The 16,128-nt window shown below is 44.8% G+C and overlaps 1 protein-coding gene across 10 annotated transcripts in view; it reads right to left on the minus strand.

Moving 5' to 3' along the window:
- cbfa2t3 (CBFA2/RUNX1 partner transcriptional co-repressor 3) overlaps positions 1-15,653 on the minus strand; it is a 44,207-nt gene extending 28,554 nt beyond the window's left edge. For 7 of the 10 annotated variants that reach the window (XM_037095798.1, XM_037095790.1, XM_037095795.1 and 4 more), the window contains exon 1: positions 14,221-15,653. In XM_037095798.1, the coding sequence (XP_036951693.1) occupies positions 14,221-14,428 (208 nt within the window). In that variant the 5' untranslated portion in view covers positions 14,429-15,653. The other 3 variants (XM_037095797.1, XM_037095796.1, XM_037095791.1) reach the window with 3 other exon arrangements.
- Between the last annotated feature and the right edge of the window lie 475 nt (positions 15,654-16,128).

The raw sequence follows: 16,128 nt of genomic DNA on the forward strand, positions 1-16,128 counted from the left end.
CACAAAATCAGAGCAAGCGGGTGAAGAAAGAGAGTGACTGCAGTGACAGTAACATGCTGATTAAGTGAGCTAATTGGCAAATCAAGGTGAGCTGCTGATTAATGTTGTGGTCAAAGTAAGTGGACGGCAAAATGTGTCTCTTTGATAACGGAACTTTTCTTAGGTGAATCATAAGATCAGTGTAGGAACATTTTAATTAACTCCAAAGTTTACCACGTTGACATTGCTTCTAATTAAATGGCAAGTAAGTGGTCATTTGAACAGGAATATTTTTTTTGTGTGTGTGTGTGTGTGTGTGTCTGTGTGTGTGTGTGTCTGTCTGTGTGTATACAGGATGAGATTTTCTAATGTCAGGGACCAATTTTTGGTTGGAAAAAAAGTTAACCAAAATTAACAGAATGTGACTGAATAACAGCTTTGGCGTTACGATGTCTATGTATTGTTACAAAGTGTGAATTAGAATGCTAAACAGCTAGCCCTACTCCTGTCTGAGTCCAAACTTCCTGCGCTAGCAGTAAAAACTCCTTGTCCAAAATATTTGTCCACTGTTTTACAGCCCATTTTTTTTCACAATGTAAGCTTAATGGAAAACGTCTTTTTGGGCTCCAGTGCATCATGAGGCGTTGTAATAACACGGTTAGGCCACTACAAAAGTTCATCAGTACATCACTAATAGGATGATCTTTCTCTGAGGTAGCACTTGAAAGATGGAGTGGAAGCCTTCAAACACACCCCGCTGAGGCTCCTGGTGACTTTAAATGCCAGCTGATAACTCGCTCCTCAAAGTGACCACTGCTCTTTGACACATCAGTAGGATCTCTGACCCCCTCGCTGCACTCTGAATTAATACCCCTCAGAAGCTAATATTTCCATTTCTCAGTGAAATTAGTGCTTTACACAAGCACTACTTTTATCTGCGTTTGTTTGCATGTGTGTGTGTGGAGAGAGAGAGAGAGCGAGAGAGAGGCAGGGAGGGAGAGGAAGGAAGGCTGGAGCCGAGATTAAGGTCTGTAAAACTAACTGGTAACACAACGGCACTCAATGGCTCAGCCTCCCATTTGAAGAGAGACGGAACCATCTGTGTGGCACAGGATCTGTTTCCAGGAGATAACGGCTTTTTTTAATTTCACAAATACTGTACAGAGAGAGAGAGAGAAAGAGAGAGCAAGTGTGAGAGACGTGCCTTCCTTCCCAATCTCTGCATGCATGCTCCTCCGCCGCAGCACTTCCTCAGACGTCCAGAGAGCACTGCTTTGGAGTGGAGGCCTTAATAAGTTCAGTCTGTGTTCCTTTGTGCTTGTTTACTCCCTGCCTGTGATAAAGGCCTCGGTGTGGGGGCACAAGGAAAGGGAGGGATTCATTATATCAGGTAGCGGCGGCGATATGAACTTCCCATTTTCTCTGTTGGCCTGTCCGCTCGGCTTGATTAAAACAGAGCTCAGCGCTACTGCAGATTAGCCCAGCTGTTTCCTGTGTCTGACTCCGATCTGAACACACTTCCTAAACACGGAGCGGAGGGGGGAGGGAGGCGAGAGGGTGCTGCAGGCGGAGCGGGACGGGGGAAGAGAAGTGGGTCAGCAGAAGGTCAGAGGTCCACGGGTAAGCGAGGCACTAGAAGGTGAGGAGGGAGAGCGGGAGGTGAAACAGGCACAAGACGAGGAAGGGTGGAGGAGAACGAGTTGTTTTCTCCGGTGTCGCTGTCAGCCATTCAGCCCTACGCACGGTACATGTGAATCATCGGTGTTGTGACATTTGTTTGCAACTGCACTCACGACTGAGGTTGTCTGCGCGCTGAAAATGTGCCTCCCTTTTGAAATGTGTAATTGAGGGCGCTATTTGTCAGTGCTGCTGTATACGTTGAAGTAATTTCAGTAGGATGAATTCAATTCAACAAATGCTCAGCCATAAATGTCACAGACAAAGTGCATTTCACCTGCGCTGCATGCATGGAAATCTGTAAAGAAGACACCTGATAATTCAAGTGCAACACAGTGTAGCAGGGAATAAATGGTGTGCGTGTGTAACTACATGTTATTCTTGGGAATCTGAGTAAACGTGCACATGTAGGGGAGCGAAGGAGAAAAAGAGAGAAAGAGTGATATTTCACACACACATTTGGGGTTTTACTTGGCCTCCACCCTCTGCCTCTGCTCCCACGCTGTGGCGTCAGCGGGCCAGCCATACAGCGAGTGTGTTTCTCATTCCATCAGATGTTGGGAAGCTGTTCGCTTCTCCGCTCTAGTCTCTGACATTCCCAATCTCCCCAGAGAGGCTGGGCAGCCTTGTCACAGTAATGTCAAACACATGTGGAACAGACCAGGGCAGACACACACACACACACACACACACACACACACACACACACAGGACGGAGGACGGGGCAGGAGGCGGCCAGAACCACACTGGTCTTTCCCACTGTGTATTAGGATAAACAGCAGTGAAACCATAGAGATGCAGTGCCGGGAAAGTCACTTCATCACTCATTTGCTCCCCTATTATTTCACGCAAACGCACACATTTACACACTGATCTCTTTAAACTCACTTTTCCTTTACAGTAAGTACTCAGTGCTGCAAAACATTCATGTCAATTTGTCACCCCTGAACATAGAAAACACCAAAGAGGTCCTACCAAATGTCAAAGAACCTTCGTAACTCTCTAAGACACTTCACTGTCTCCTCTTTAAGAACCATCCTAATTCTGTGGTCTGACATTTATGGCTTCTATCACAAACTCACACCCATGCAGGGCACCGAAAACCACCTGTATTACCAACAATTATGGCTCCATCAGTTACTGCAGTTTTCATCACTCTGTAGCTATCTGTTCTCAGACAGAGGCTCTACTTTTCTCTCCCATTTTGAAACTGTCTGATCAGTTGGATCCTAATGGTCTCACCCCGGAGGCAAAGCTGTGCGACTGCCTATAAGAGAAGAAAAAGACGCCAACTCTTGAATGACACAAATAAACAGACCATTTGGAACGAAGAAACATATACAACAGTTAAGATTATTCACTGAAGCACAGTTACAGATGTCAAAAGGGGCAAATGTGTGCACAATTCACCTCAATTTGAGTGATTTGTTTTACTGTTTGTATAAGAATAGCGGGTTATTGGGGGGGTAGGTTAATTTCCTTAATATATACACATATGCTCTGTTTAGGTCTCACACACAAAATAGGCCACACACGAGCTGTGTAGCGATGTAAAAAAATATGCCATATAACAGTGGCTCCCAGCTTTGGGGTGGTCTGAGGGGTCATTAAAGGAAGAAGAAGAAGAAGAAGAAGAAGTCAAACTACCTTTTCTTAAATATCAATGTTTGATTTTCTACAATATCAACTAATATATGACTATTTGTGTGATACTGCCCCTTTTCTTATCATATCAGATACAAAACTGTAAACATCTGTTTGCTGAAGGTCACACATACACATGCAGCCATACAAACACACACAGGCCTGACGTCTTTGGCTTGTGTCGGCCGCTTTGCCTCGTCTTGTTTGTGATGGCCCAGGTGTCTGTGTTGTGCTGACCACCTGACTGGCCTAGCTGTGCCGCTCGCAGCTCCCGCCCACCCGAGGCCATCTGCTCCTCTCATTAATTAGGAGACAGCCAGTTTCACCTGCACTGCCCGCATTTAGATTACAATAATTACCACACACACACACACGCACACATGGAGCACACTCAACAAGCCCACACACTCATACAGTAAACACGTAAACACAGCATCCATAGACCAGCACCAGGCACAGAAGACTAATGACTTTCACCATCTCCTGCCTGCATTTTTTTTCTTCTGTCAAACGCCTCTCGTTAACATTGGCACATGCAGGAGTACAGAAAATATTGTGTCTTTGATACCTTAATGGTGAAACATTAGTCATGACGTGCCTGAAATAGCAGCAATGAATCACATAATGAGAAAAAATAAAAATAAAAAAAAAAAAACCAAGAAGACAAAACCCCATCGTGGGGCAAAGGGAAGTAAAGTGTGTGAGTGTCAGAGCCGACTCTCTGCTGGCTCCTTTAAAAGAAAACAGGTAACCTGGCTTTCTTTAAAAGTCCTTCGGTATGTTTTTCCCTCTGTGTATAAAACAGGCAACATTTCGTCCATGCACCTGTGGTGGATGGGAATTGAATAAACACTCGGCAGGTTGGGGGTCATAATGAATGGCCTGCCTTTTTAAGAGAGCTACTTAATGATGAAGTGGGGACACCTGCCTGTGCAGGCGGCTGGCCGGGCCCAGCTGAGAGACGGGGCGGCCAGCGTTCGGAGGGAGAGAGGCAGGGATGCTCGTCTGGCGGTGGTGGTGATGGAAGTATAATGTGCGGTGAGGCAGGGTGTCTGCACTGCGGTTTCACCTCTGCAACCTCCCATCCATTGTTGGAGACTATTATCAGCTGTTCAATTATTCAGATGATATTTACCAGGGCCAATTATACGGGGCCGCGTCCTGCAGAGAAAATGGCCTGAGTGTTTTACTGTTGCACTCACAGGCAGGAGAGTGCGCCGGCTGAGGCTGTTCAAGTGGGGGCAGAAACCTTTGGCTGCACTTGTTTCTTCTCGGGGAGTGTCCCCATGAAAAGTCACAAGGGTTGCTGTAAATTATACACCATGGTTTCAGCTTTTGTGCTCACTTCGCTGTTGTGTTTATTCCCTTCTGGTTGCCATAGTATTCCTGTTAAACACTCCCCCTGCCTCCTTCTTCATCTTCACAAGTTGATGTCCCTTCAATGACAGATCTCTCCTCAAATCTCGTTTTTTTTTTTGTTTGTTTTTTTTCTATTGATGCACTACAGCATCATCAATGAAAAGGTGGAGGCACGGTGGAGTTCACTTCAGGGTAAACGTCTACATTTATCCCTGCACACCCATCACCTCCGTGCAGTCCAGATGGATACTAAGTTCATAGAGATTCTGTGTCATCACTTTGTCTCAGCACCACTTTGATGTGCACTGCAGACTGATGGGGTGAGACCATAAACCCTCCCAAGTCTCTTCATCACCACATTTCCTACTACTTCAAGGCAACAACAAACAGGTGAATAAAAAAAGAGGTATGTGAGCTTATAAGGTAATCGATCAAAATAAATGTGCCTCGCTTGGCAGAGTTTGCAATCTTCATGTCTCTCATAAGCAACAATTAAATAATAAGAAATGTGTTTTTTTCACTTGCAGAGAACCTTTTCTTAAAAAAAATATCTTAAACCATGTAAAGACAATTTAATATGTTAAATTACAGGAGGCACCATGGAAAAAATAAATTAAAAAGGGGAGAAAGAAATAAGAGCAGCGTTGTTTGTCTTCACCTTCACGTTAACACTCTGATCTAACACAGCTGCAGACATCATGTTGACCACAATGTGAGTTTAAACTTGATATATATATATATATATATATATATATATATATATATATATATATATATATATATATATATATAAATCAGCAGCTGAAGTCATTAAATATGAAAAAAAAATCCAGATTGATCTCTTAAGTAAGAAAATGCATGCATTTCAACAACACTTCCCTCTAATAACACATGAAACATTTCCCCCCGTTACTGGCTTCAGAACAGCTCAGTCTGCAGGTCGCACTTACTTTGTGAAGGTCGAGGTCAGGCTGAGGTAATTGTAGCGGTGATAATCCACACCGAGTGGCGTCTGAAATCACTTTTTATATCGTCTCAATCCTCATTATTTGGATAAAAAAGGAGTAAAGCCTTTTGCTTAATAGTGCAGGCTACTCAGGTGTTATCCCTCTCCCTCGCTTTTTTCCTTGTTTTTGTGTGTTTTTTGTCTTGAGAGAGAAGAGAGGCAGGAGCCACAGTCGGACACAAAAGAAGATCTTTAACTTTCCTTTGGGAGTTCAAAAAGAGGGCTCTTGACTTTCCAGGTTCAACTAAACACACAAACAAACACAAAAAAACGATGAGGTATTTCTCTTCTCGCTTATATCGGAAGGAAAAGGAGGAAATAAAAATCAAAGTCAGGGCTCTTGGGGTCCTCAAGCACACTGATGTCTTTGGTTTGGCAGTCTTGTGTTGTGTTCCGTGTTGGTGTGAACACGATCACAACTTGTCCCGGTCGCGTAAATCCGCTCTCTGGCTCATTTTAACCATCCCGGATTGAAAAAAAAAAAAAGAGAGAGAGATATAAAGGAGCAAAAATACAGTTTTAACCGCAGAAAACAGACAAAACTATTCACCGTTCTTTTTTTTCTTCTTTTTTATGTTGTTGACTGTCCACATATCCACGCGTGTAGAAAAAACAAACAAAAAAGAAAACGACCAAGGTACGGATCCTCTTGTCTGCAGGGCGCGTCTATTATTCCTCCTGTGACAACTTTCAGATCTTCAGTTCACAGTTGAGCGTCAGTCCGTGGAATCAGGAACAAGTCCGCACACGTCCGGCCAGACCAATTTCCCTTTTTTTCTTTTTTCTTTTTGAAATAAAAAAGCACAGTTTCTCCTCAGCCTCCTAACCACGCTCCTCTCTGTGGTCCTCCTCCTCCTCCTCCTTCTCCGACGCGCCGATCCTCCGCCGACCTGCCGTCAGATGGTGTCAGGAAAACCTTCACTTCTCTCCCGATGAGACTCACAGTCAGTTGAGCATTTCTTATTTTTTTTTTTTTAATTTTCCTTTTTCAACCTCTCCGTTGCCGTCAATGAGCAAAAATGTTGCGGGTTTTACAGACTTGGTTGTTTTGTCTTCACTGATGAGTGGAGCCCACACTGTGCGCAATAACCGCGGCTCTCTCCTCCTCCTCCTCTCTCTCTGTCCTCGCTGTAGCCTTCTGTCTGCGTTTAAACACCATCTGGAGCTCCCAACCTCTCTCTCTCTCTCTCTCTCTCTCTCTCTCTCTCTCTCTCTCTCTCTCTCTCTCTCTCACACACACACACACACACACACACACACACACACACACACAGACCCCCCCCCCCCCCGCTCTCTCTTGAGCTGGCAGCTATTGTACAGGAATCCTCCTCCTAAATTGAAGAAGATCCAAGTTGGAGCCTACAGATTCTCATATATCGCAACAAAATGATTAGGATGAACGCCATGGGGAGGCTGAACGCAGCGATCTACACTGCACTTAAGAAGTGATCGCGGGTTACACTTGGATGAGAAAATTGTCTCATTTCACAATGAAATGCCGAGGTGACACAAATTATGTGCGGCGAACTTCAATTTACAAACACGTTTAGTCCTGTGTAATTATTTCGCGAAACCAAAACGGTCGAATCAGAAAGCAGAAAGGCAGCTGAGAGAAATCCAACTGTGCTGCAGTCCCGCTGTCTGCCCGTGGGGGCCGCTGTTTCGTCATATCAGGGCGACGAGGACCACAAGGGGAGCACCACTGAGTCCACACGACTGCAGCCTTCGATTACTTTGCTTAAGGACAGCTCTGTGAGAGCTGGAATAGCTTGTAAAGTAATGTTGTAAAGTTGTAAAAGACATTGTGAACTCATCAAAAGAATCATTAATGTAAAGATGGCCATCTGAGTCCACAGAATAGTATGTAATTATTTATAAAGGGGCTGCCAATATGAGTTTTGTTCGTGGAATATGTACTACGGTGGGTAAAAGTGTGTAATTGTTTCTGTTTTTGTAAATTAAACACTAATAAACCAGATATGAATGAATGACCTACCAGTAAGGTTCCCTTTTTCTATCACTCTACATTTTCCTCTGTGTATTCTGTCAATGTACTTTAGTGTCATCCGATTTCATATTCGCATTTTATTTTTGCTGCAACCTTATATCTTCTCTATTTGACTGTTTTGGCCTTTTATTTTTCAAGGCGACTATGTTACAACGGTCCCAGTGTCCAAGAGATAAGGCTTATTTATTTAGTTACTGGTAAACTTTATGTAACAGTTTTTAACGGTTTACAGGTATTATAAGAGATATATTGCTCATGCTTTAGTGCTGAAATACTGTTGCAACACTGTATTCCCACTCTCCTGTCTCTTTAAGCCCCCCCAGTCTCCTCTGATTGGTCAGCCCACACACGCCTGAGTCAGCACTGCTAATAACGATGGAGCAGCTGTGCTAAATCAATCCGCATGCCTAACTATTAGTTATTATTAAAGTATGCAAATGTATGACTCTGTGACGTAGTGTGATGTCGCACAACCTATATAACACACTGGAGGAGAATAGAAAAAAAAATAATTCTCGCTTCTGGACCGACCTTTTCTGGACCTTCTTCCTTCATTAGACCTAAACAATTAATTGATCAATAAAATTGTTGCTGATTAATTTCTATCAACTAATTTAGTTATCAACCAATCATTAAAGCTCTACTACGGAAGATACATAGACTTTCGGCTGCCATTGGTGCCTTTACAATGACGTTAATGTGAACTACCACTGAGTTAACAAACATTTGACAGACAGAGCACGAAGGAGAGAAAAAAGCCAAGTACATCTGGTACCTCTACAGTGAGAATCCTCCACCTGTCCACACTGATCTGCTCGCCCCACCCACCTGCCCTCTCTCTCCCTCTGGTGGACACACACACACGCCCACACACACACACACACACACACACACACACACACACACACACACACACACATAGCCATGGAGGTGGACAGAAGACAAAGCTGACACCCTCCTGACCCTTCCTGCGTCTATAGAACAAACAGAACCAGCTTGTAAAGTACACACAGACAGCTGCTCTGCCCTAACGCCAGTCTCACCAGTCTCGCCAGCAATTGAACACAAATGCCACCTTCACATCGAGCCAGGAGGACTTCTGAAAAACGTTGCAGCACTGATGAAACAATGTGAACAAGCATTTTCCTGCACAGAGAGGGAATAAGTTCAGCCCACCTTCAGTCTGAGGTCCAGACCCGGTGTTTTTTTTTTTTGTTCAAGCCGCAATATGCTGACACACACACAGAGAAAAGACACAACATTACACACGTGAATAGATGCACAGGTTATAAAAAGGTGGGTCTGTCAGCAGCAACGCGTCTAGCGTTGTCAGTGAAACGGATGGAGTGTTTATGAAACTCACTCTGTATTTTTCTCTTTCAGAGTTATGGCCGTAGGCAGCTCGTTACACATGCAGCCTTGTGTGTGTGTGTGTGTGTGTGTGTCTTAGTATGTTACTATGTCCTGTGCAGACTACTGAGAAGGGAAGAGGTGTGTGTGCATGTGTGGCCTTGAGTGACAGAAAGGTTGGCGATGGGGGTTGCATCTAAAGAAAGGATTCCTGTCAAGGTGACAGCTCCGAGATTGACAGGATGCTATTCTCCTCGCGAACGGCGTCACTCAACCTGTCAGCCTCCCTGTACGACAGCCTCTCACTCCTCTTAATTTGGCCTTTTGTTGAGCGGTCACTGGGTTAGCTCTGACGCTCCATGTGGCCGCCCCGATAAACTGCACAATGAAACGCACACACAAACACGGTGGGAACCTCAGCCTCGATGAACTCCCCGTGCCGTAACACTGTGACTGGGTAGTCCCTTTGATAGCATTAAAAACATCTTTGTCTCCTCGTTCTTTCTCTCCTCTATCTGTCCATCACCTCACAAACACCCACCGCCCTTCGGTGGGCTTGACAGCCTCTCCTGGATGGTTGAGCAGCCACTGAGATATAAGAACCAGGTGAGGTCATTGTGCTGGTATGGAAATGACAATCTCTGTGTGTGCGTGTCTGTCAGGGTGAAAGCAGGAAAGAAATAGAGAAGTTTGCAGCATTCCCTCCATTCACACATTGTAAATCCTTATGGCAGTCACAGGCCAGTGTGTTGAAATGAGATAAGGCCCTGAGCCGCCTGAAAGGAACGCTAGCCCCATTGTGTTCCTGCGCTCCTCTCTCTTCTTCTATCCTCTCCTCCTTCATGCACCTTCAACAGACCACACTCTTAGTGTTAGTGCCAGTAAAGTCGCAAGGTTCCTGGCAATCGTGGCAGAAGAGAGAGTACATCCTACTCAATCAAGGAAGAAAAGAAAAAAAAGAAAAGAAAAAGGTAACCGAGTTGTGTTATGCTGATTGAAACACTGATAGAAATGATCACATTTGTGTTGAGAAATTTCCCTTTGAGTCACACGCACCCTCCTCCAATATGGGTTTTGTAATTTAAACACCGCGTCTCTGATGGTTTAGAAGAGGATGTTGTTCTCTCAATTTGTGTGCTAACATCTTAAATGTGCGCTTGTCCTCAAGACGCTCCATAATGTTATGAAAGAGGATGAGTCTTTCTGTAATATGCTGTGGTGTAACGGACCATTGACCCACCCACTCAAGCACGTACGCTGGAATGCTGCTTTTACAAATTGCGCCCACAGACCCCCTGACATTTTGTTTGCAATCGAGCAGCCAAGTGTCAGCGGTTTGAATCATCCAGACATGATGGGAATTCAAAATCCAATCCATGCACTTTGGGAAAAAAAAAAAAAATGATGTCCTATGAAGCACTTGACTTCCAGGGCTGTTTCTGCAACAGAACAAGAGCGAATAAGAGCACTACACGATGCATTACTGAAGCTGTTCCAGTATGTCAGCCTGTTTGTCTGTTCCATGTATTTTTCAGATTTTTTTTTTTCACACAATTTGTTTTTATCCTTTTGAAAACAACAAAGTACCTGTCTTAAATACTTCATATGCTCACGGGCTTTGTTTTCTGAGCCAAGCAAAATATTGCTTCAAGGCTTCAGGCTCATATCACATATCCTAAGAGATGAAGAAGAACAAGGGAAATGGGGTTAAATCGCAGTGAAATTGCACCTAAAATCCTTTGTTTATATGTGCCAGAACTGAATCTGCAAATAGACAGGGAGCAAAGGGCGTGGGACACTTTGACCAGACTGCAGGATGATTTTAGAACGACTCATTTCTGGACAATTAACTTCTGCTTGCTCAAAGGTATTGTAAGTGCACGCATCTGTTTTCTTTGGCCGGACTGCCGGGCTGAGTAAGAGCGCTGAGCTCAGGGTCACAGCTGACCAACAGAAGTGCAAACTGACAAAGGAGGAAGTGACACCTGATTATATCAAGTGTTGACTCAAGAACAGGATACGCAGCCTGAGCACAGGGGGAAACAGACAGTAAAATGTCCTCAGTATGCAGGTGAATACACCCCCACGCACTCATATGAGAAAGTCGCTGCTATATATGACTGTCTTTCCCAAGAGACAATGTGTGTGTGTGTGTGTGTGTGTGTGTCTGCTTGTGCTTGTGTGTGTGTCTGAGAGCGTGTTTGTGTGTGTTCGCAGACAGTTGGTGGTGCTGGCACTGGAGATAGTGAGTAGAGGGGGATGAGGCACTGTATCAAGTTGTGAACATCTGTTCCTCATAGAAACCACAAAGCTGGTGCTGAGGAAATAGAGAGGGTAACTTCTCTTTCTCCCTCTCCCTCCTTCCCTCTCTCACACATACACACACCTCTCATCACCACCTCTCCTCCTCCCACACATGCCCTTCACCTTATTTTCCTTGCTTATTTTACTCAGTTTTTCTTCCTCTCAGTCCAGCAACATCAACATGTATCCCCTCCAACATGTTTTAATCTCTGCCACATTTATGTGTATGTCTGCCAGAGATACAGTGATGTAATCATTCAACCCATTCGCTGGAATAAATGTTGGCAGCACTTCTCTAGAAACCACAGATATGTTGAAACTACACTTCTTTATGTTGCAGATTTCTTTCTTTAAGTTTTCAATTTTATTCTGTGATAAGATGCTCTGCTTATGCTCAGGTTACATTTAGGCACAGGAACCACTTGGTTAGGGTTAGGAAAAGATCATATTTCAGCTTTCAATCAACCCAGTCCCCGGTATGAATGTAAATACTTAATATGTAATACAAAACCACAGATAAGGCGAAACTGAACATAATATTGCAACTACACCATCTACGTTTCTTTAGGTTGAATTTGATATTTCTCCATTGTCATGATGCTGTGCTTATGCACTGGTTAGGTTTAACCACAATAACTACTCGGACAGGGTTAGAAAAAGATCTTGGGTTGGCTTAAATAAACAGTTTTGGTCACCATGATCACGGATGGAGACGGTTTGATTTCTCGTGAAAATTGAGTTTTGATGCCGCAACGGCTGGGAATGTCTCTGGTGTCCGTAAAAGTATCCAGAGGTGAACCTCAAACTGCCCTTTGGGTAGCCCTGTTGGCTTTGTAGTAAATGCAGAGTTATAGTGATGTGGCATGACTGCAAGACAAAGCACTTCTGTAAAACAGAGGGGGAAAACAACATCTCAATCATAGAATACTACATATGGTTGGTGTGCCAACCGGAGATGCACATGATTTTACAATTCTGTGAGGTTGTAATGAGTGTGAACAAAATTGAAAAAATTGTGTCCGTTATCACAAAGTGACATCAAGATATGGAAAGCGACAGCATGATGTACTTATATACTTATATAAAACTCTTTACATACGAGGAAACTGTAAAGAATAGCCCATTCATAGCTGTAGAGGATTAGGATTGGCACAAATTTATGAAGTCTATGATACAGCAGACGTGAGCCAAGGCTTTGTTAGGGATTCACTGCACCTTCTCCCTCAAAGTCCCTTGATTTAGTCCTTGCTCCTTTTCTTCCTCTCTCCATCTCTCTCATTGCCTTCCTCCCTCTATCTGGGCCCGCTGTGAGGGTGTGCTAGTGCTGGGTGGCAGTTCCTTATTGTAGAGTGTCTATATGAGTGTGTGCATGTGTGTGTGTGTGTGCAGGCGCGCGCGTGTGTGTGTCTGTCTGTATGCTGTGTGCGGCTGATAAGACCCAGGGAGAAGAGCCAGCGTGCCGACATATTCTTGCCACCGCGGTTATCGCCCGTCGCAGCTGTGCCTGAGCTCTGCGACATCTGCTCCCTCACAGGAAGCCTATGCTGCAGCTCACAACACCTCGCGCGCACACGCACGTGAACGCGCACGAACACACACACACTGCTTCTTCATAAAGTGTGAACATATTGCTGGACTATACCGCCACACACACACACACACACACACACACACACACACACACACACACACATATACAGTTACATCAGGTCAACTACTTGAGACAAAGAGCTGTGTTTACAGTTCACACTGACACATTTTGATTTCCTCACTGTGTGTGTGTGCGCGTGTGCGCACATGTGTGTGACGAATAGGTTGGAGCACCGACACCAGAGTTCTACTGGGTTTTTATCACAGAATTACAGGGGGATGCTTATGACTAAGCCTAATTATAGAGGCCTTATCGCTGCGACGTTCACAAAGCTCATTACTGCCAAGAGACGGCAAGCGCTGCAGGTAATTCACTCCATTGGGTATTAGTCCCAGCTCTGGCTTACAGTTTCTACATATTTAGAGTCTATAAAATTGGGCCTTTAATGTCTGATTCTTAATGCATCTCTCTCTCCTCAACCCTTTGCTGATTTAAGAGAAGGTTTTTTTTTTTTCATTTTCACCTAAAGGCACTACTTCAGTGTTTTCAGCGCCTTTAAGAATCAATTACGTTCTCTTTTTTTCTTCTCTCCCCCCTATTTTTTCCTGGATGTCTTTCAAGTATCCCTCATCTGTCTGCAAGTTTTCGCTGTGCTGTACCTCTCACAACCTGCATGTGTGTTGAGAAGCCATTGAAGCCAAGCGGTGAAACTCCAGAATCACTCTGCTCCCTGCAGCTGTATGGGGAAGCCCAGAGGAAGACTCCCCCCACCCACCCAAATGCTCTGAAAAAAACTCTTTCCCTTTCCTTTCCAGGGCCAGAGGACGAATGTGCTCCACTGGGCTTGTTAACTCGGATGATTTGCGCTTGACAGCTTATATGAAGACCATAACACACTACAATAAGGATGATGTTAAGTTAAATTGCACTTTGAGGCCAATTTATTCCCGATTCATGATTCAATTGGACCTTTAAAGTGAGTTTGTTTTATACAAAGGAGCAAAAATGGCTCACTGCGCTGGGGGAAAAAACCCGTAAAAAGTCATTTCAGACGGTCATGTTTGATGTTCTAACCTTGAAACCCCTGCTTCAGTCATCAAATACCAGGTCTTCCAGCGAGATGACGAAACCTCACATTGCCCTTATAGCACGCAGCGCTAAGTCAACACAAACTGATTATCCGTCAATCACTCCAACTTAATGAGCAAACCTGACAGCTGCGGGACCCTCCATCACTCATCACAGCAACACACTGCCAGAAGAATTCACATGAACAGGTCCTCTAGGATGACAAGCTCCTACCTTCGCTACATCTGTAGTGGCTGCTGATCGGCAGGTTTGGATCAAGGCTTCCATGCTGGAGCCTGTGGGTAGCAGAGTGCTTATCCCTCAGCTCTCTGTGGCTGATCAGTGTGACCGTGGGCACACGTGGAGCGAACATTGGAGCAGGGGACGTCCCGGCTCTCAGGTTGGCCTTCTTCTGGCGCTCCAAGAGGACTTCGGCAGACATGTTCGGCCCTTTGAATCCCCCACCGCGGCGATCTCAGCACTCCAGTTTCCTCGTGAGGTGAGGGGATTCGAAGGTTAAGCGAAGCCAAGCAGCGTAGCAAGACAAATGGGAGGCGATCGATGTATGAAATCTATTTTTTAGCTCCAAGACGCTAGAAGGCACTACTCCTGCTAAACTCTCTCTGTATGTCCTTGAGATTTTGCATATTTTTCTTCATGATATTCAGCCGGTTTGCCTTTGAGGCTGCAGTAGATAATTGTATGACCCACTGAACTGCTGTGCGAGGACAAGGACTCAGCTGTAGCAGGAACTCCGAACAGGAAAACAAGAAACAGCCGCAAGTCGCCTCTTCTTCTTCTTCCTTTCACCTCTTCATCCAAGACTTTGTTGGATCTGATCTTTGTTGTATGAAAGATACTTGATAGCTGTACTTAGCTGTAGCTGTTAATACTCTGGACTAGCAGTCTTTAGGTAGAGGTTTTTATTTTGCTGTCTCCTCTACTTGGTGCATCTTCTCTGTACATCTTCCTTTCTGTCTTCTTTTCCGTTCATCTTGGTCTCTTGATCTCTCTTCGTTCCCTTCCAGCAGAGTGTGTGTGAGAGAGTGTGTGTGTGTGTGTGTGTGTCAGCGGCAGGTCAGCTTGTCTCGTGGCTCTGGCTTATGGGCTGTGCTCTCATCTAAACCCTCCTCCTGCCCTCCCTGCCACTGCTGCTCAAAAGAGAAGTGTATGTTAGTATGTTACGGTGTGTGCGGGTGTGTGCTCGTTGCAGGGCTGCAGCCCCTGGGGAGGCCAAGCAGCAGTGCTGGCTGCGGTGATAGCAGCAGACAGCAGCAGGCAGCAAGACCTGGGCCTCCGTCCGGGCTTCCTCTGTCAGGAACCAGCTGTGTATGCGGTCAGCAGTCACTCCTTCCCTCCTTGCATCATTCGTTATAAGTTATCCCCGTTCCCTCCTTCGCAGAAGCCTTTGCCTCTGTGCACCTTGCTCAGTAGCCCATAACCAAAAACTAATTCTTCCTGGGCATCCCTCTGCTCATCTTAAGGGTTCAATCCTGCGTACATGAGCCGATCTTTAGTTGTAAATATGCGGCTTGGCCACTACGAAAGTCAGCCTCAAAACCTGGTGCTCTTCCTAGTAGGCTGAGCGAACACAGGCTCTATATTGGATGTGAAAGAAATTCAAAACAAGAAGCTAAGAAGCCAAATTGTCATTCAGCCAAACAGTGTAAAAGCATGGTCACATAATGGTTCTCTGTTTTTTATTTACATTTTTTCCCCCCACAGAATCTGTGGTGGACGGCTCTACTCGAAAACTCCATGTTTACTTCATATTCATGGATCCCAGATAAACAATGAAGGTCCACTCTGAAGGTCATTCTCAGGAGACAGAGCAGACATGGGGCCAATCTAGTTCTTTTAACATGTAGACGCATACATCTTTCACTTCAATATAAGAATAAAATCTTATCATTTTAAACTGTTCAAGATGTGACATATGCTTTATAGTTGGCAACCTGGGGGGAATTTCTGCTGTCAATTTAAACAAAGATCACGCCATTTCAGCCTTTTTGGCACTTGACTTCCTCTCTCCACTACACTATACCATGCGGGTGACACAAAGCAGCCACCTCTAAAAAGAAAAAAGCACACAGCCTGTTGTGGGAAAAGACATATGCTGAAACACTGCTGTCTCACGTCTAC

This window comes from Acanthopagrus latus, chromosome 4 (genome assembly GCF_904848185.1).
Source record: "Acanthopagrus latus isolate v.2019 chromosome 4, fAcaLat1.1, whole genome shotgun sequence".
NCBI lineage: Eukaryota > Metazoa > Chordata > Actinopteri > Spariformes > Sparidae > Acanthopagrus > Acanthopagrus latus.